The 19,714-nt window shown below is 41.5% G+C and overlaps 1 protein-coding gene across 2 annotated transcripts; it reads left to right on the forward strand.

Moving 5' to 3' along the window:
* The first annotated feature begins 4 nt into the window (after window positions 1-4).
* LOC135500101 (F-box/LRR-repeat protein 4-like) lies at window positions 5-18,548 on the forward strand. 2 transcript variants are annotated; one of them, XM_064791271.1, is made up of 15 exons: window positions 5-199; window positions 4,597-4,687; window positions 4,958-5,084; window positions 5,356-5,448; window positions 6,987-7,227; window positions 7,871-7,941; window positions 8,496-8,565; window positions 9,227-9,336; window positions 10,227-10,336; window positions 11,476-11,593; window positions 12,669-12,761; window positions 14,424-14,531; window positions 15,532-15,621; window positions 16,360-16,464; window positions 16,748-18,548. In XM_064791271.1, the coding sequence occupies exons 1-15, from the start codon at window positions 5-7 to the stop codon at window positions 16,872-16,874; spliced, it is 1,749 nt and encodes a 582-aa protein (XP_064647341.1). In that variant the 3' UTR covers window positions 16,875-18,548. The 2 variants fall into 2 exon arrangements, with proteins under 2 accessions (XP_064647341.1, XP_064647342.1); XM_064791272.1 differs by lacking the exon at window positions 14,424-14,531.
* Window positions 18,549-19,714: the final 1,166 nt, after the last annotated feature.

The following is a 19,714-nucleotide window of genomic DNA, read 5'->3' on the forward strand; positions in this document are numbered from 1 at the left end:
AAACATGGCTTCCCAAATTTCTAGTCAACAGAAATCTCCCGATATTTTGGACCAGGAATTCGAGCAGTTTGCCTCGGAAGTTGTTGATTTCAGCTCACAGTATGCTGGAGAGATCGGTCTAAGTTATTCAGCCAAAAATTTGGCTGGTGCTAGTGAAATATATCCAAAATATGGTGACTTTACACAGGCTTGTGTTTTGGTTAGTTTGTTTTGAGTTGTTCACTTCATGATGTACCACTTCCTCTTCCAGTCCACGGTTGTCACTTTCCCCACCGCCCTGACCCTTGGCCTTGTCTCCTTCACTAATATGTAAAGAGCAATCTCTAGTGAACTCACACAACTGTTTGACATGGGGGAGCCCCCAAACCCCCGTCCTTCTGACATATATAGCCAGTACGGTAGTTGATAAAGCTTGGAATCAGTGAAACCTTGGAACCAGTGATAAACCTTGGAATCAGTCCTAAAAATGCATAAAAACATGAAATAATGCCATTCGAACCTAACGTGGTTACGAATCAACATTTGGAGCTTATTCTTACATGATCAGATCAGAATTTTATGGTAATTTAGAAATCTGTCGCATATCCGATTCAATAGTCTATATTTTAAAACAACCCAGTTGTACCTCGCCTCCAGTGTACAGTACTGATCTCCCAAATATGGGAAGACACGCCCACCACACACCCATAATATGGACCAATAGCGCTCCGCTTATAAATACGCCACCACCACACGGGGCCTTTTCGATCAGACGAGTTGCTTGGGAAGTTGGGGGCCTGTCATGCATTATGCATGGATAAGGTTGACGACTATGTCTAGGCCTAATTGTCTATGATTGACTGATATTTTATAACAAACGATGAATAAAAGAAGCCTAGTCATGTATGTTTATTACCGAAGTTTGCGGATGAAAATTTCCTTCGCCGTGAGCGATTTCTTACATCTTCCAGTACGCATCGAGGGATGCAGAGATCTTTGTGACGTCACCAGTTCTAAGCGGGTTTTTTTATTCACGTGTGTGTTTGTCCTATGATCTCGTGCATCTAGTACCGAGCATAATACTTTATCGTCTATGGAATACAAAACAATCATAAAAACTAATTTTTGCTTCCATTGAAGAGAAATAAAATATTTTAACGACCACAGCGCATTGCCAATTGATGACGTCATCCTCCACATTAAAAATGTTGGCTTCTGAACTAACTGGCAAATTGCTATCAATAAAGTCAGCTGGGACGAGACTGTCAGTTGGGAGGGTATAAATCGTGGAAGGAACGCACCCGATTTCCCGCGCTATTTGCACAGTGATTCCATGGTTTACATTGAATATTCCAAGGTTTATCAGTGTTTCCAAGGTTTCACTAATTCCATACTTTATCAACTACCAGCCAGTACATTGGGGGATGAGTCCCCCAAACCCCCTTCTGACATATATAGCCAGTACATTGGGGGATGAGTCCCCCAAACCCCCTCCCCGTTCTCTGAAAGTGACAGGTTTTAGTCAGTACATTGGGGGGAAGGCCCCCCCCCCACCCCCCCCCCCCCCCATTGGACTCTAAAAATAGAATTCCTTGGAGACGCTGAACAATAAGGCCCCATAAAGAAATAGTCCCTGCCCCGGTAGCTGTCTCATATCTGCTGAAAGAAGCAGCTCTTTGTGGTGAAATAATAATTGAATGCATGTCATGACACCCAGGAGCTTTTTCTCATTTCTGAAACAGTTGCATGGTTGGAATGAATTGCCAAATCAGTCCGTCAAATCTCTATGCAATGAAAATTGAAATGTCACAACTGTCTCCACCGACGTTGTCCTGTATGTCCTAGCAGACGATTTTTAAATAAATGATGTGATTGATATACCATTGGAATGAATTATTTCTTCAATGATATGAAAGTTGAAAACCCTCTGACATGTCTGAGTACAAAAATGCAGAGGCAAGACACATCATGCATGTCATGACACCCAGGAGCTTTTTCTCATTTCTGAAACAGTTGCATGGTTGGAATGAATTTCCAAATCAGTCCGTCAAATCTCTATCCAAATGGAACTTTAAGACCACTCTATAATTGTGCAGTAGTGTTAAAACTGACTTTTTTGAAGTAAAGTACGTAAATCGAGAAGAAGAGGACGTTTGCTTTGGTCTGCAATAAAATGTCACATCTGTCTCCGCCGACGTTGTTGTCCTGTATGTTCTAGCAGACGATTTTTAGATACACTTCAAGACAGTGGCGCCGGTGTGAATAAATCTACTTGCGTGATTGGTCAATGGCTCATGACGTCATGAAATAATTGCGTCAACAACGGGAATCATGGTAACTGTGGTTGCGGTGCGTCGTGAAAGCAGGATCGGCAAGCGCGGCCCGTATGGAATGCAACAAACTGTACCGGAACCGGGACTGTCATGGGTCTGCACAAATTTTTTCAGATTCGATGGACATGATGGATATATGAATTTTGTTTACACTTTATACACACGTAACCATTACACTCACTACGTTGTGTGAGTTATAAAGTCAAGTTTTGACTCTGTAAAAAAATTACATGAATAGGCCTCTTCAAAGAAGACAATTCGGCGCCAAAACAAGTCAAATGCGCGCACTCTGAGACAGAGAGTCCCACACGGGTGCGTAAGAAAGCAGGAACGGACCGAAACAGAGTTAAAATTTGCCGAAACGGAGCTTCTAGTGGTTTTAAATGGCATCTATAGGCAAGATAGGGCCCCTGAATTATAAATTATGTTCATATAATGAAGATTAGTCTTCTTTTCCATGATAGCCCCTAAATATTTAATGAGGACTAAATTTACTTTCACACAGAGCTGAAGTGACGTCATCAGTTCTTGTGCAGTATAAGCGCCGTCTGCTACTGGAATCGGCCTCGACCAAATCGGGCAATATCATCAATATCACGATGGAAAAGAAGTCTGATCTTCATTATATATTATATAATTCAGGGGCCCTATCTTGCCTATAGATGCCATTTAAAACCACTAGAAGCTCCGTTTCGGCAAATTTTAACTCCGATCCGGCCCGTTTTGGTTCGTTTCGGTCCGTTCCTGCTTTCTTATGAACCGGTCCCACACCTAGGCCTATATACATGACATAGTGGTCTCCAACCCTCTGGTGAAAATCCTATAGGGTTGCAACGCCAGGACCCAGTAGCGATTGATTGATGGATTGGATACTAGAAATGAATGCATGAACTTTTCTGAAGAAAGGCAGGGGCACTTTTACTGGAGGGGCAGGGTGTTACACTGTTATTTTTTTAGCTCACCTCTTAGCAGAGGTGAGCTTATCCCATACCGTGGCGTCCGTCGTCCGTCGTCGTCGTCGTCGTCGTCGTCGTCGTCGTCGTCGTCGTCGTCGTCGTCCGTCGTCCGTTAGCAGGGCACGTTTCGTAACTGTTAGAGCTATTGAGTTGAAACTTGGTACACATGTACCCTTATGTAATGACACCTGGGAGACCAAGTTTCGGTCCGATTCGTTTCATGGTTTGGCCACCAGGGGGCCAAACGTTAAAAGTGAAAATATGCAATATCTCCCTTAATAGTAGTCGGGAAATTTTGAAAAAAATATGGTAGGTACTTCTAGCAAAGGTGCATCATATATCCTCCGGGTTTTTGATTTGACCTCCTTTTCAAGGTCACAGAGGTCAAATGGTGTAAATTGGCCGTTAGGATGTAACGATGGCACGTTTCTAAACTGCAATGACTATTGATACCAAATTTGGTACACATTTACCCCTTAGTCAGGTGATCTCAGGGACCGAAGTTTGGTCCAATATGATTCACCACTTGACCACCAGGGGGCAAAATCCAAAAACCTTAAAAATGTGATTATTCCTTAACTTCTTGCCCGATTGCCACCAATTTGATATCATGGCTACATCTAACCACTATACAGTATATGTCACACAGGTTTTTAATTTGACCTTCTTGTCAAGGTCACAGAGGTCAAATGGCGTAAATTCGCCGTCGGGCCGTAACTATGGCACGTTTCTTAACTGCAATGACTATTGATCACAAATTAAGTACACATGTACCCCTTGGTCAGGTGATCTCAGGTACCGAAGTTTGGTGCGATCTGATTTGCCGTTTGGCCTCCAGGGAGGGGGCCAAATCCTAAATTCTTCAAAATGCCATTATTCCTAGTAATGACTTGCCCGATTGGCACCAATTTTATATCATAGGTACATCTAATTCTAACAACCATTCAATGTGTCACCCGGGTCTTCTTTGATTTGACCTACTTTTCAAGGTCACAGAGGTCGAATGTACTGTAAATTGGCCATTTTGGGGAAATTGTAATTGCTTGGACCTACATCAAACCTAACACTACATGACACAAGACCATGCTCGTTATCCATCTTTCCTCCACATGAGGTGAGCACAATGGCCCTGGCCATTTCATTAGGTAAAGCAGAAATGCCAACTTCCAATCCAGTCCCTGATGTGACAGTGTTATCTGGTCTTCATTTAGTCCAAGGTATAACACTTCTCCACTTCCTGTACTAGGCAAGAACCATTTTCATGAAGGGAAATAGAAACAAAGCGTCTATATTCAGAGGCCTAATACATGTCATTGTTTCTATTTCAGCGAACATATGGACCCTGGTGGAAGTTAGCACCTTCCTATGCTGGTCAGATACCAAGAGTTCCATCCAAATTCGTTAGCCAAGATTACATAGGTGAGTTCAGTGGTATGACAGTTCAAAAGAATTCTTCAACAATTCAAAGAACATCAGATTTTCTCCTATGCGTTGCAAAAATCCTCACGCAGCTGTTCAAAGAATTATCTTGTTCACAAAGTTCCTGCGCTGCTTTAGCTCTGGTCAACTGGTTCCATTTTGAATGCAATTTTGCATCATCTTCAAACATTTCCAAAAATCTAATCTATGAGTAAGGTAGAAGTGTGGGCCTACATTCAACGGGACCCAAATATATTCTTCCTCTTGCAGATTTGTCTTTCGACACTCCAGTGATACCGACCAAAATTGAGATCTATGAAACTTACAACCCTGGAGCTGTTTCAAGAATTGTCGCTTGCATTTCTCCAGAACAGTCAGGAAATGGTGATAAAAAATTGTGAGTTCTTTTTTGTTTAGTTTTATGGTGAAACAAAGCTATTGTAAAGCATATAACCTGATAACTCCCAAAATGCATAAATGGAATTGGACAGGTCAACCAAGGCGTTGGTCGAATTTAAAGGCAGAAGTATTTGACGGACACTGGCGCAAATGCCCTAGACATAAATGCCTTCAATTTTTGTCAGGGGCATGATAACAGATCGTGCGTTATTATAACTTGCACAGAGGCATCAGGTCAAACATTTAATGACCAAGTTAACTTTTTTCAGGTGGATGACACTGTGGTCCGGTCAGCCTAAACCTGTCCCAAGGAGGTCCAGGATCTTCTCTCCGTCTTTAGCTCTGATACCTTACCCTGTCAAGTAGGTAAACCTATTGTGATAAGTCTGCATTATTTAATCATTTTGTGGTATGCACGTGGGGCCAGAATTTTAGCCTCGCCACAAAGGCTGGACTCTGCCGACTTAGGTTAACTTAGACAGGCATTTACTGCCCGAGTTTTATATCAGAGTTATCATTCTTTCACCTAGACTGATTGCTTACCAGCGCTAAGGAGACCAGTCCCCCCCCCCCCCCGAATCAGGTTCGACTGCTTCCCACTGGTAGTCTGTAAACCATTACAGGATACCAGTGGTAAGCAGTCAAACATGTAGAAATGAAATGGCCAGGGCCATTGCGCTCACCTCATGTGGAGGAAAGATGGATAAAGAGCATGATATTGTGTCATGTAGTGTTAGGTTTGATGTAGGTCCAAGCAATTACAATTTCCCAAAAATGGCCAATTTACAGTACATTCGACCTCTGTGACCTTGAAAAGTAGGTCAAATCAAAGAAGACCCGGGTGACACATTGAATGGTTGTTAGAATTAGATGTACCTATGATATAAAATTGGTGCCAATCGGGCAAGTCATTACTAGGAATAATGGCATTTTGAAGAATTTAGGATTTGGCCCCCTCCCTGGAGGCCAAACGGCAAATCAGATCGCACCAAACTTCGGTACCTGAGATCACCTGACCAAGGGGTACATGTGTACTTAATTTGTGATCAATAGTCATTGCAGTTTAGAAACGTGCCATAGTTACGGCCTGACGGCGAATTTACGCCATTTGACCTCTGTGACCTTGACAAGAAGGTCAAATTAAAAACCTGTGTGACATAAACTGTATGGTGGTTAGATGTGCCCATGATATCAAATTGGTGGCAATCGGGCAAGATGTTAAGGAATAATCACATCTTTAAGGTTTTTGGATTTTGCCCCCTGGTGGTCAAGTGGTGAATCATATCGGACCAAACTTTGGTCCCTGAGATCACCTGACTAATGGGTAAATGTGTACCAAATTTGGTATCAATAGTCATTGCAGTTTAGAAATGTGCCATCGTTACATCCTAATGGCCAATTTACACCATTTGACCTCTGTGACCTTGAAAAGGAGGTCAAATCAAAAACCCGGAGGATATATGATGCACCTTTGCTAGAAGTACCTACCATATTTTTTTCAAAATTTCCCGACTACTATTAAGGGAGATATTGCATATTTTCACTTTTAACGTTTGGCCCCCTGGTGGCCAAACCATGAAACGAATCGGACCGAAACTTGGTCTCCCAGGTGTCATTACATAAGGGTACATGTGTACCAAGTTTCAACTCAATAGCTCTAACAGTTACGAAACGTGCCCTGCTAACGGACGACGGACGACGACGACGACGACGACGACGACGGACAACGGACGCCACGGTATGGGATAAGCTCACCTCTGCTAAGAGGTGAGCTAAAAAGGAATGAGAGTGCTCTATGATTTTAGCACAAATTTTATGGATATGCAACTGGATTCGATGATATCGGACATTTGAAACCCCAGAAATAAATAACTTTGCCTTGTTTGACTGTCTGTTTCAGGTTTCTGCGATTAGAGTTCTGTTGTACACTGTGCGATTACTATACGGAACTGGATGCTGTGAAACTCACAGGCAAAAGATGCAGTGACGAGTACATTAGCAAAATTATCAAGATTCTTAATAAAGAACGTGATGTGCTGAGTCTTGATGAGCACCAGGAGTCCATGTCGGGTATGATGCAGTGGCTGTCTCTGGGCTCTGGTTCCAGTGATCCGCCTGAAGGATACTTTAGTTTACTTCCAGTAAGTCGAGTACGACAGTGCAATGGTTGATAGTACTTGTGGCAGTCATCCTAAACCTCATGGTCTTATAATTTCTTTGAATATAGGTTATGAATACTGCTAAATATATTACTATATACGTGTACATACATGTCTCTTATCAAAGGAAGAGTTAGGACAAATTATAGACTTCCTTTGCACTATTTAATAATACATAAGATACGTTTTTGTAATGCACTTAAGGTTCAAAGACAAGTTGATCTGCACTGTGCACAACAATCTGTACTAGTTTTGTACGAATAAACATACAAATTGCTATTATATTGCCATACAGTGGAACCTCCCTTAGCAGACACCCCTCTATTAAGGACAACCTCTCTATCAAGGACACTAGGTTTGGTCCCAAATTAGTTGTTTCCATTAATTTGACCTCTCTAATCAGGACACCTCTCTATTAAGGACAGCACTTGTCAGTCCCAAGGGTGTCCTTAATACAGAGGTTCTGCACTATATTGCTATTATTGCTTTTTGTTGTGTTCCATTTCAAGCAAACAGACTTTGTGGGCCGTGCTTATCTTGACAGTGTTCAGGTATCCTATTCTATGTCCCTTTACATTATGGTATAAATGCTTGTACATTTATTTTTTCTGTGTCTGTATTTCAGGAAGAAGTTATCCAGAAAATCTTTAGCTTTCTCGATCTCAGGACGTTGTGCAAAATAGTCTCCACTTGCAAGTAAGTTGACTGAGAAGTGTTGGGGTCACTGTCGATGACATCCTTGTTCTTGTACCAAACATTGTGTAACCGGATTTTCAGTTGGTAAAGTATGACCCACGCATGGTAAATAGACCCTCATCTTTAGTCAAGCCCTGCAGTAAGCCCTGGAGCATACTTTAAGGATACCTACCACCCGCCATAGAAGGGCGCTATTTTCAGCTCTCCATTACACAGAAACCAAGCTCCAGTGTTGAATGAGATAAGCATGTTTTTATTTGTTTTCAAGTGGCAGTGTGGTTGGAAATGACGTTTTTATGTATTTTGGCTTTATTTCCTTTGAAACCAATTCAAAATGTCATTTCCTATAACATATTAAAAGGAGGCTTTTTAAAGCATGCTTATCTCTCTCCAAGGCACCATCTTTCTATCTGTTGGTGATAATACAATTATAGGGTTTTAATCCAACTGTTCAGGGTTTACATGTACATTGATGCTCCCATTCGTGGTCCAATGATGAAGTCATTAACAAAAAAGGGTGGGAGTTAGTCATGATTTTGTTATTCTAATTTCAGACTCTTCCAGAAACATGCATATGACCCTTTGCATTTCACTGTTGTTAATGCTCAGCCTTATTGGGCAACGGTAAGTCAAATCTCCTATAGACCGCAATCCTGTCACCTAAGCTTTGACTGTCAAAGTTTTAGTCAGATGATTTTTGCAGCACTGAATGGAGTCGATTTTGGCCATCGGTAAGCCAGCTTTAAAGTTGAATATGTCGACAAGCTGCTGCTTGATCTATCCAGCCTTGTCCTATGGAGAAATGTCACTGCTTGCTGAAGCACTCTTTCATTCCACAGACGCATTTTGAAATGGAGACAGTATGCATGTTTCCGTCCCCATAAACAAAAGCAACTGAGTTGCTGCTTTGGACACTTTTCTTGTCGATACATTTGGCTTAAAGGGACACTATAGGCAGCTGCTAGGTAGGCAAGATAAAGTTACACAGTGTCTGTAATAGGGGTCTCTCCCATCACACATTATGTCAAAACTATTCACGCTTGCACAACGAATATATTAAGAGCTGAATCAAACATGACCCAGAGCCGTTACTGTGCATATTAGTCACCCGAAGATGGCCAATTTAACCCCACTGCTCCTGCCTATAGTCCCCCTTTAACTTTCCCCTTACTCCCATTCCCCAAAGGGTTTTGGAGAGAAACTGAATAAGTTAGTTTCCTTTGACCTTACAAACTTTTTCTGTGGTCTCTATAGAACAATATTATCAATCATGTTTCTTTTTCAGATGAGTGATAATGGTTTAGATAGCCTTCACAGTCGATGTAAGCTGCTGAGAAGACTCAGTCTTTCTTGGTGTGGAAATTATGGCCACATCACTCAAGATGGACTTAATAGGTAAGGATTGTTCAGTGTTTATATTAACTGTTCGTTCTATCAAGCCATAATTCTAACCATTGATCTACTAAACACACGCATCTGCCCAATGTATTACTTCAAAATATCCTTGAATTCATCCAGGCCTCACATCAAGGGATACCTGCGAAACCTTCCTCTGATCGGGAAATATGTGACAATATAAATTTAGTTTTTAGACAATCAATGTTAATCATCCATCACCTTGACGTTACAAATGGTTCCATCACTCTTATTCAGAAGTCAGACGTCTGACCGACCGCTAGATGTCGTATCAGCCAGACACTTATCCCTCATGTGACTTAGTCTAGTCTTGATTCATATTGATGATCATATCTTAAATCTAAATCACATCTTGCTGTCCAACGTCTTAACTTAAAATAATATTACATGTAATAACATTGAGTTCTTATATAGCGCTTTTCCACGTTTCCCTGTTCAAAGCGCTTTTTTGGTTATCATACTATTTATACCCTGGTCCAGAAATCGATTGGGGGTTTCAAGAAGCAACCCGGCGCTGACTTGAACTCGACCAGTAGGGGAACTAAGCAGTGACTCGGCCGGGAGTCGAACTCACGACCTCTTGGTCATTAGGCCGACTTTCTTCCACTGGGCTACCGCTGCCCGTGGAACCATTTGAAACATAAGGTGATGATTAACATTGATTGTGTCAAAACTTACTTTCTATCAAGCGAGCGATATGTGGCTGAAATATATCATCATGAATCTCACTGAGAAACTAATTGGAGGTTTTAGGGGCTGGGCAATTGGGGCACTAATGCCACATCAAGACCTGAAGAGCCCGTGTTCAGAAGAATTTCATGTAATAAATTGATTTGTGTCAGTTTCTAATTTGATAACAATGGTTCCAGATTCCTCCGTGTTTGTGGGATGATGGTGACAGATCTACGATTAGCCTGCTGTAAATTTGTGGATGACAAAGTCTTAAAAACGATCGTGGAGTGCTGTCCAAAGCTGAGAGGTAGGTTGTAATAAACATGTACTTGTCTTCGAGATCCGGTTTCTGTAGTTTTTTTTACCAAAGACCTAAAACTAATTGGACATAGACTATAAAATCCATGCATTTCAATACAGTGGAACCTCCCTTAGCGGACACCTCTCTATCAAGGACACTAAATTCAGTCCCAGATTGGTTCTTTCCATTCAATTTGACCTCTCTAATCAGGACATCTTTCTATTAAGGACAGCACTTGTCAGTCCCGAGGGTGTCCTTAATAGAGGTTCTATTGGGGCAAATAGCTTAAATTTTGGAAAGCAGTTATACTTTTAGATAGTATGAAGTGCATATGCTTAGCAAAGCTTTGCAGTATTTTAACTGTTTTGTTAGTAACAATTGTTGTATAGTAATTGTAAAACCTTTCTTATGAGTAGCACTGTAATGTGTAATTCTTGGAATTAAGTGTGCGGGGTTATTGGAATTGGGTTCAGATAAGATACTGGTGGATAATCGTGAAAAATTCCCACGGTCTACTTATAATTCTCCATTCTCCCCAGCTTGATCAATTACGTCAGCGTTGATGCGGCTCCTCATTGGATGGAGACGCATCAACGCTGCCCCCTGATTGGTGCAGACAAAGCTGTATGTGGATATAAAACAGCGTGTACGCACGCTCTGGGTAGATAGTTAGTTATTCCAGTTATTCCAGTCTCCCGAGTCTTTCTAGTCATGTGCTCGAATTGTCATCCCGACAAACTACTTTATCAACTATGACTTTGGCGTGTCAAATCTTGTGAAACAGTTTTAGAAAAGGATCCGGACGTTAGAAGGCAAATTCAGGATTCTTACTTTTGTAACCTGTGAAAATATAACACAATCTTAAGCATGTGTGGCGATCGCATAAGATTGTCTCATACAACTACAGTTGTCGCAAAAACACTTGACATAATTATCTGTTCAGTTTAATAGGAGTCATTTGGGGTATTGGCCTGGTGACTCCATCTTCGGCCAGAAATACAGTCCAACGTAAGCTGTGCATGTTTCTCACTTGGTGGGGTTTTTTGCTTGCCGTGGCAAAGACACCAGATACAAGGTGCCTGGGTTACGTCACGTACAGAAGACAACAAATTCATTCACTGACTGCTGGGACTCGTTTCTTTCAGAGATCGATCTCCACAGCTGCCCGATATCGGATTGGACGCCGCTTCTGTCTGTGAATCTCACACGATTGAATCTCTACAGGTCACAAATCGATGGAGATTCATTAAAAAAAATACTAAGGTAACATGATTTGTTTCCTCTAAGGTGGTGTAGGCATTAGCTCCGCATCCAATTGGTAGTCCTTTATATCGAGATTCTACTGTGATTGCTTCAGTTCTTTATAGTCTGAGATATGTCAGTGAGATTTAGACCATGCTGCTGGGTGCAGAGAGATTCTACTGTGATTGCTTCAGTTCTTTATAGTCTGAGATATGTCAGTGAGATTTAGGCCATGCTGCTGGGTGCAGAGAGATTCTACTGTGATTGCTTCAGTTCTTTAAAGTCTGGGATATGTCAATGAGATTTAGGCCATGCTGCTGGGTGCAGAGAGATTCTACTGTAATTGCTTCAGTTCTTTATAGTCTGAGATATGTCAATGAGATTTAGGCCATGCTGCTGGGTGCAGAGAGATTCTACTGTGATTGCTTCAGTTCTTTAAAGTCTGGGATATGTCAATGAGATTTAGGCCATGCTGCTGGGTGCAGAGAGATTCTACTGTGATTGCTTCAGTTCTTTATAGTCTGAGATATGTCAATGAGATTTAGGCCATGCTGCTGGGTGCAGAGATATTCTACTGTAATTGCTTCAGTTCTTTATAGTCTGAGATATGTCAATGAGATTTAGGCCATGCTGCTGGGTGCAGAGAGATTCTACTGTGATTGCTTCAGTTCTTTATAGTCTGAGATATGTCAATGAGATTTAGGCCATGCTGCTGGGTGCAGAGATATTCTACTGTAATTGCTTCAGTTCTTTATAGTCTGAGATATGTCAATGAGATTTAGGCCATGCTGCTGGGTGCAGAGAGATTCTACTGTGATTGCTTCAGTTCTTTATAGTCTGAGATATGTCAGTGAGATTTAGACCATGCTGCTGGGTGCAGAGAGATTCTACTGTGATTGCTTCAGTTCCTTAAAGTCTGGGATATGTCAATGAGATTTAGGCCATGCTGCTGGGTGCAGCCAATGGCCATGTCGATGGATGAATGACATGAATGAGTAGGTAACAAATAAATAGTGAAAGTGAAAATAACCCTCTGTCGTATTGATGTTTCTACAAATACCGTACCACTAAATGTTAAAACTTTTGATATTTTTAGCGTGAACCATGACCTCGAGCATTTGAACATAGGGTGTTGTACGTTTATTCAAAACTATGACGAAATCACTGCCACCTTGGCGAAACATTGCATGTGAGTAACTCCAGACCCCCAGGCCCCATAGGTGGCGCTGCAAGCCAACCTCCTTGCGCATGAACGGAACTATTTTTTATCGACGTCGTTCCGCCCCTGTTTGAAATGGCCGCCATTGCAATCTAAGTGAAGTGAAATACGAGGCAAACGTCTGTAAGATTTACCGAGATCTCACACATTTGTAGATGTTGCAACTTTTACATGCAAATGCTCTACATTTGGGTATAGGAGCAAAAACTCTTTTCATATCTGGCCACATTTTGGCGCTAGTCGATTAAGCTAACATTCATATGCCTGTTGATCAAGATGCCAAGGAGAGACTCGCAGCAATTGATTCACAGGCAAGAGCTTCATCATGCTAAAACTCGCCTATTTGGAGGCTTTGCCGGACTGATATTATGCAAGATGTTGCTAATGCTAGCGAGAAATTGTAAAGCTTGTACCCTGTTGCTAAATCAGAAAGATAAAGCTACATGCTACTGGCATTCCTCTAACAATACATGTTTAAAGGCCAGAAGCCCCACGCTCAGATTTACCCGGGTATGGCAATTATCTCAAGGTGTGACGTAGCACAGCAGGCCAGTCCCACTTGTCCTAGTTCTCTGTGCTATTAATACATTACACCTATTACTCACTGAAATAACCTCAGTGTAAGAGATCATGTGACTGACTCATCTGTCAGTTGACTATCCAAATATGGCAGACTCCTCCCTCATCTGTCCATCAACCTGATGTACTAACGGTCATTACAGATAAAAATGTTTTAATATCTCATCAACTATACCAAAGGGAGGGCTGTATTTTGACAGACATGCAGATGAGATATTCATGAGTTTGGTAGACAAGTCTGAAGGAACACTTTGGACTGGTGCCAGAGATATCTGTGAGATTGTTGGAGAAAGTGTCGGAGGTTTGAATGCCCCGGTTATTGGTCACGTGACTGGATGTCAGCCATTAGGAGCTCCTTTTATACCGGCTTCTGGCCTTTAAAACATGAGTTTCACGATGCAATCTTTAGGAATGTTGCCAAGCTACTCTCGGCATGCGCACTCAGGCTGGTTGGAAGAATCGTTCTTAAAATTAACATATATTCACTTTTGATTGTCCAAACTTCACTTGATCTTCCGCATTTGATAGAACTGCCCAAATTCTTTGCTCCATAAAACTTTCAGCCAGTTCCATCAAGGCGATCTTGCAGATTTTGGATTCCAATGCTATGGAAATGGCTTGCAAAAATACAGGTTATCCTTGCCTATAACATCTTCTACACCTTCTTGTACAACTGCAGATGTACCATATGTTTAATTAGGACCACAAAGGGGTATCACCAAGAGTGGGTTTGAATACTCAAGAAATCTTTGTAGTAAACTCCGCCCTCCAGGCGGTAACATAGGATTATTCAAGAACCACTATTCATTCCTATCTAGTATGAGGGAAGTCAATTTCACATAATCATTAAATACCCCACCAGGCCTCATTGCAATGTCACCCAAAGACGTTATAGGTGAGGATAACCTGTATGTTTTCCAACCAGCAGGACGACGCATGCTTGAAGTTTTGACACTGCAATGCGTAGCGCTGTCTTGAAATTGAACGCTGTTAACGACATTACGTCATGAAACTCATGTACATGTATAGCACTACTCATCTTTTACCTTACAGTCATCTTAAGTCATTAGATTGCTGGCGAGCCAAGACGTTGACTGATGTCGGGATGTTACAGCTCTCTCAGGGATGTAAAGAGTTGCAGGAGTTGGACATCGGATGGTGGTGCGTTGTCATGGTTTTGTGCTCTGTAACCTTGAATTAAAGTGAATGTCGTACGACCTATACGATGGCCATCGCGTGCCTCAGTCCGTATCGAAGCAATAATGCGTCATCAAGCCTTACGCGAGTTTTTGAATGGAACCTTATTGTGGGCCCTATTGTTCACATGTTAATCAGGGCAAATCTGGATACAAGATCTGTGCCGGACTGGAAATGTGAATGTGTATTTTCACCGCCCCAAAAAATGTAGAAAGTAGGCTAAAGCACTGGTCATGCGAAATCCCCTTTAAAGGGGGACTATAGACAGGAGCAGAGGGGCTTATGTGGCCATCTTCAGGTGACTAATATACACAGTAAGGGCCCTGGGTCATGTCAGATTCAGCACTAAATATATGGCTCGTACAAGCGTGAATCATTTCGACCTACTTTGAAATGTGAAAGACCCCTATTGGCGACTTCGTGTAACTTCATCTTGCCTGCCCAGCCTCTGCCTATATATGCCTATATGCCTATATAAGTGCTTTGAAAGGAATTTATGAAAGGTCCGCTTTCCCATTTCTGGTATGTGTGTTGAGCTCTCAGAGATTTTCTGATGCACTTGGAGAATATCCATAATCTCCTGGTTAGGAGTGACTGACGGGCCTGCAGTTTTCCATTTTCGGCTTACAACTTGACAGTCATCTGCCAAATGTGACTGAGAAAACACAGGCCTAACTGCTTCTGGTTCCAAGTCCATTGCTAGGCTTTACGTGTTACTGAGAAGGATGACCGCGCAAAATGTGCGCATTCTACTATTCTCTGCGCCCATATTTCTGCCGTTTGGGGTAAAAACTATTGAGGAAACATTGACGGCGACCGAAAACTGACCAAAAAGAATGATAGAATGAGATTGCGTGGCTATCCTGCAGGTTTTTTGCACCTGTGAGTGATTTAATCATCCCACTGTGCTTTCAGTGTCTGGTTTGAGCTGGTCAGTTTTTGATAAGTCGATTTCTCTTTTCAGTGGGAACATTCGTTCAGGATCTGGATGTCTTGTCAAATTAGCCAAAACCTCTGGAAGGAATCTCAGGAAATTATATCTCACTGCCAACCGGTAGGTAGTCTCTAAATAATTGGTGAAAATCGTATTCTATATTCTATGACCTATATCAAAAGAAGAAATACTTACTTGCTTTCCGCAATGATGCGATTTTAAGTCATCATCTGTGCAATCATTTGGCGGAATCTTAACCAGTCGGTTGCCATTCACCGCAAGTCTCGCCATGCTGTTCTCAGGGCTCTAGCTGCTCCATGTTGCTGGTCCTCGCAATGTGCTCAAATACCTCCATTCACCTTCACCCTGAGGAATCAGCTCCAACCTTTCTGATCTCCCACCTCTCCCGAGTCATTGCCACAACCACCTCTCCAAGCAAATCCAGCCTCAAACTTAAACGACATACAAACAAGGCCCTATTAAGATCACACATCTAATGACAGCTTCCCTACTATGCCAGGAGATATGTTTAGGTTTACAAATCAATTTTGCATCTCTGGTTCCAGCATTTGAGGTGTTAGAGTAACATGTACAGGCACTTTTGAAGCATATATTTCAACTCTATCAGCTAAAATGCTGAAGCCCGTGTTGCAGCATCGGTTTGAAAGCCTGATCAATGTTCCTCGGGGTCCTGGCGAAGCCTCACCACAGTGAGGAAGTGCTAAGTTGGACTGACGGTCCATACAAAGACATGACTGGATATGCTTGGATAGGTGATTAGCCCCGACTTGGAGAAGTGGGAGATTGGATCACATTTCGTTACTATGGTGTTTGAACGAGCTGTGGTTTCACTTTCAGAACCGTTGCTGATCAAGATCTCAAGGCTTTAGCTGATAATTGCCCTAATCTAGAACAACTGGACATTCTAGGCACGGGAGAGGTTAAAGCAGCATTGGTTGAAAGGTATGTGATGTTCACAACAAACCCTCTGAAACCCAAAGCCTGGCCCCGGGACCTTTTGATATCAGTGTGGTTAAGATTTAACACCACCAGAAAGGCAACCAATAAAACTACCAGTTCTTGAAGAAAGCAGTTCTGATATCTCGTCCACCTGTACGCACTGATACGCAACGTGGACATCTCATTTACAAATGCCCTCCCATCTTCCGTGACTTTGTTAGCAAGATACAAAATGAACTCACCCTTTTATTCATGAAGATTGCTTAAATTAAAACTATATTTGCAGGGTTTTGGAGAACTGCACCCAGTTGAAATTTTTCGACGTGTCCTTTTGTGCCGCCGTAGATTTCGCGATGCTTCAAGGTCTTCGGGACCAGTTTCCGAATGTTGACATCAAGAAGAGCTTCCAATAGACAACAACTGCAACCCGCCATGACGAAAGTTACATGTCGCTCCGAGCTTGACAGGTTGAGACATACTGGTTGTTCATTTCACTGTTGTCTGCCTTTTGTGACATCTGAGTACAGTAGAACCTCTCCATTAAGGACACTCTCGGGACTGTCAAATGCTGTCCTTAATAGAGATGTGTCCCGATTAGAGAGGTCAAATTGAATGGATAGTACCAATTTGGGACCAAAACTAGTGTCCTTAATAGAGAGGTTGTCCCTAATGGAGAGGTGTCGCAAAGGGAGGTTCCACTGTACAACAATTTCCTCTATTATGTCCTGGTGTCATTTCAGGCTCATCTTCTGTGCGACATGCGACTCATTTTGTCGTGGTGGGTCACAAGTGGTAAATTCTTGCAATGCAGCGTTGTTTTCTATGTGAAATACAATGCGTCTTACTATTGTGGCAACATACGTGTAGTTTTGAGGAGTATTAGAATAGAAATTGATGCTATCCGTCAGTATTGGTTCATTCAACAATGCCCAAGTAGAGCTGTCTTTTTGTCAAAAACGTCACCGAGGCACCTCAGTGTGGTTTACATGCTCATTGGGTGCAGCAAGACGACTAATACCAACAGTTTGGTATCGATTTTTAAATGATGCGGGTTTGGCTGTCATACAGGTCTAGATGTCATTATTGTCCAGTTTTCGAGTCATGTTTCCTAGTTTTTTTAGTGCCCATTCATGTTCTGTACATTGTACCCATGTATTTCAGCTTTTGTTTTGATTTAATGCATGAATTGAAACATGTTACTCGTAAAACTATGAATACTCGTTACTGCACACCACCAAGTTTTCGAGAATTCAGTAAATAATATTTTATTCATGAAAAACAAAAACATTTTGATTCGAAAAACAAAAAGAATTTTTGTGGTATGCCAAAAAATAGATGGTAAAAATTATAGCGAAAAATGAGCAGGCATTGAAATTAGGCATTTTACAGTCAACGTTGCCTCCCAGAATCATTTGATTTCAGAGTGTCACAGTTCACAGTTCACGTCTTTTGCTTTTAATACCAACAAGTATTATGAATAGTAAGTGATGGATGACAAAGTGATATATGCCATGTTGTGTCATCCAGATTGCATTTTTTTGTTCAAAAGATTTTGAATAGGCATTCTAGAATCGGCAGTTATCATTACTTCCAAGGGAAAATCCATTAGTTTTATTCCTACACTGGTCCTACGTAAACTGCCGAACTGTTTTGCAGGGGTGTTCTGGTGTTATCTCTCACTGATTGCGTCCCTTATCTACCTATGCAAATTCCTGGGCAAAGGCGTTGACGAGTCTGGGTCATATTTATAATGTAGCCAGTCAGCTCAATTGTCAGTGTTCTCCAAACCATTTAAAAAAAGGGGTGCCCTGTCCCCTTACCCCAAGGGGTCCAATTTCCGCACCCCCTTAAAAAACTTACCTCTGAATTCGTTGTATCTACCTTAAAATGCTACAAAATGACCCCAAATGCATTTTAAATGCTTCGGAAGTCCTTGAAATCTTCAAAATCGTTAGATTACCCCCCTCTTAAAGGCCTACGCCCTTCTATAAAAGTTTTGAATTTGCAATTGAATTAAAAATTTCAATTGCGGAAATATGTACTAAATATAAATTTCAACATTGACGTTGTGTAGACTGATATACAAATACTATGAATAGCAAGTTTAAACAAATTCGTATTCTCAATAACTGCACTACGGCATTGTGGATTTCTATGTAACTGGACCACAAGTAATTACGAACGGTGTACCCCTTTAACTCAAAGGCAGTGGAAAACACTGATTGTGTGTGAAGTAGCAGTGTGATTCTGAGTGCAGAGGGTCTTGGTAACTCAACCGAGAACCTCCTTTGTTACGATAAATATCATTCACCGCTTACAAGGCATTTTAGAATCACTAATTGAACCACCAGTGTCAGGTGTATGTTGAGATACCAAAACCTTCTAGGGTATCGTTAAAATGACATCAAAACCCCTGCCTCTGGCTCAGGATTTTGACTGCATTTTAGCTCAACAAACCTCCTTTGTTATGATAAATATCATTCACTGATTACAAGGCATTTTAGAGTCAAAATTGAACCACCAGTGTCAGGTGTATGTTGAGATACCAAAACCTTCTAGGGTATCGTTAAAATGCCATCAAAACCCCTGCCTCTGGCTCAGGATTTTGACTGCATTTTAGCTCAACTCTTGAAGGATTTGATGCCTCAATATAGACCCGCTGACTCGAATTCCTCACTTTGAGGAGTAATTATATGAGACAAAATGTGATCCAAGCAAAGGATGGGAACTGCCACGTTAATTGTAATGTGTGCAGAAGGACGGTGAAGTTTTTACATATATGTATTTGTATATATAGTGATTTTAAAACCAATTAGATTATAGGTCTGACAAAATTGCAATTGTTTCGCAATATTGTGTTAAGATGTCCAGCGATTAAGATATAGCGTGTTTGTCAAGTACAATTGATGAGTGATCGATAGCACAAATTGAAGAAAATGAATATTTTATCATGTAGAAAATCGCCATCTCTCACGTAACTTGGGTGAGCGTTGCCACCCTGGAGAATCAATTTCCAAGATTGCCGAGGATCTTATCAGGCCTTCCAGTTTGCCGAGCTTGCCTGTCTTGGAAAGGAAAATGTATTCAATAACGTTAAAAAAACTGTGTTGTTGGGGTCTTTCAACGAAATATTGTTGTGTTCATCTGGTTAAGGTTCTTCAAGCATGATTTGCATCAAATAGTGAAAAATGCCCTGATGGTTTGTCCAATGGAAATTGAACAAATTGGAAAATATGCATGGATTGATTTTGTG

Source organism: Lineus longissimus, chromosome 16 (genome assembly GCF_910592395.1).
Source record: "Lineus longissimus chromosome 16, tnLinLong1.2, whole genome shotgun sequence".
In the NCBI taxonomy this organism is placed as follows: Eukaryota; Metazoa; Nemertea; class Pilidiophora; order Heteronemertea; family Lineidae; genus Lineus; species Lineus longissimus.

Excerpts from the sequence above, each read along its gene's own strand:
- LOC135500101 (XM_064791271.1), top strand. The coding sequence starts at position 5 with ATGGCTTCCCAAATTTCTAGTCAACAGAAATCTCCCGATATTTTGGAC. Across the intron at positions 7,228-7,870 it reads GATACTTTAGTTTACTTCCA|GAAGAAGTTATCCAGAAAAT; the intron begins GTAAGTCGAGTA and ends TCTGTATTTCAG. Across the intron at positions 9,337-10,226 it reads ACTCAAGATGGACTTAATAG|ATTCCTCCGTGTTTGTGGGA; the intron begins GTAAGGATTGTT and ends CAATGGTTCCAG.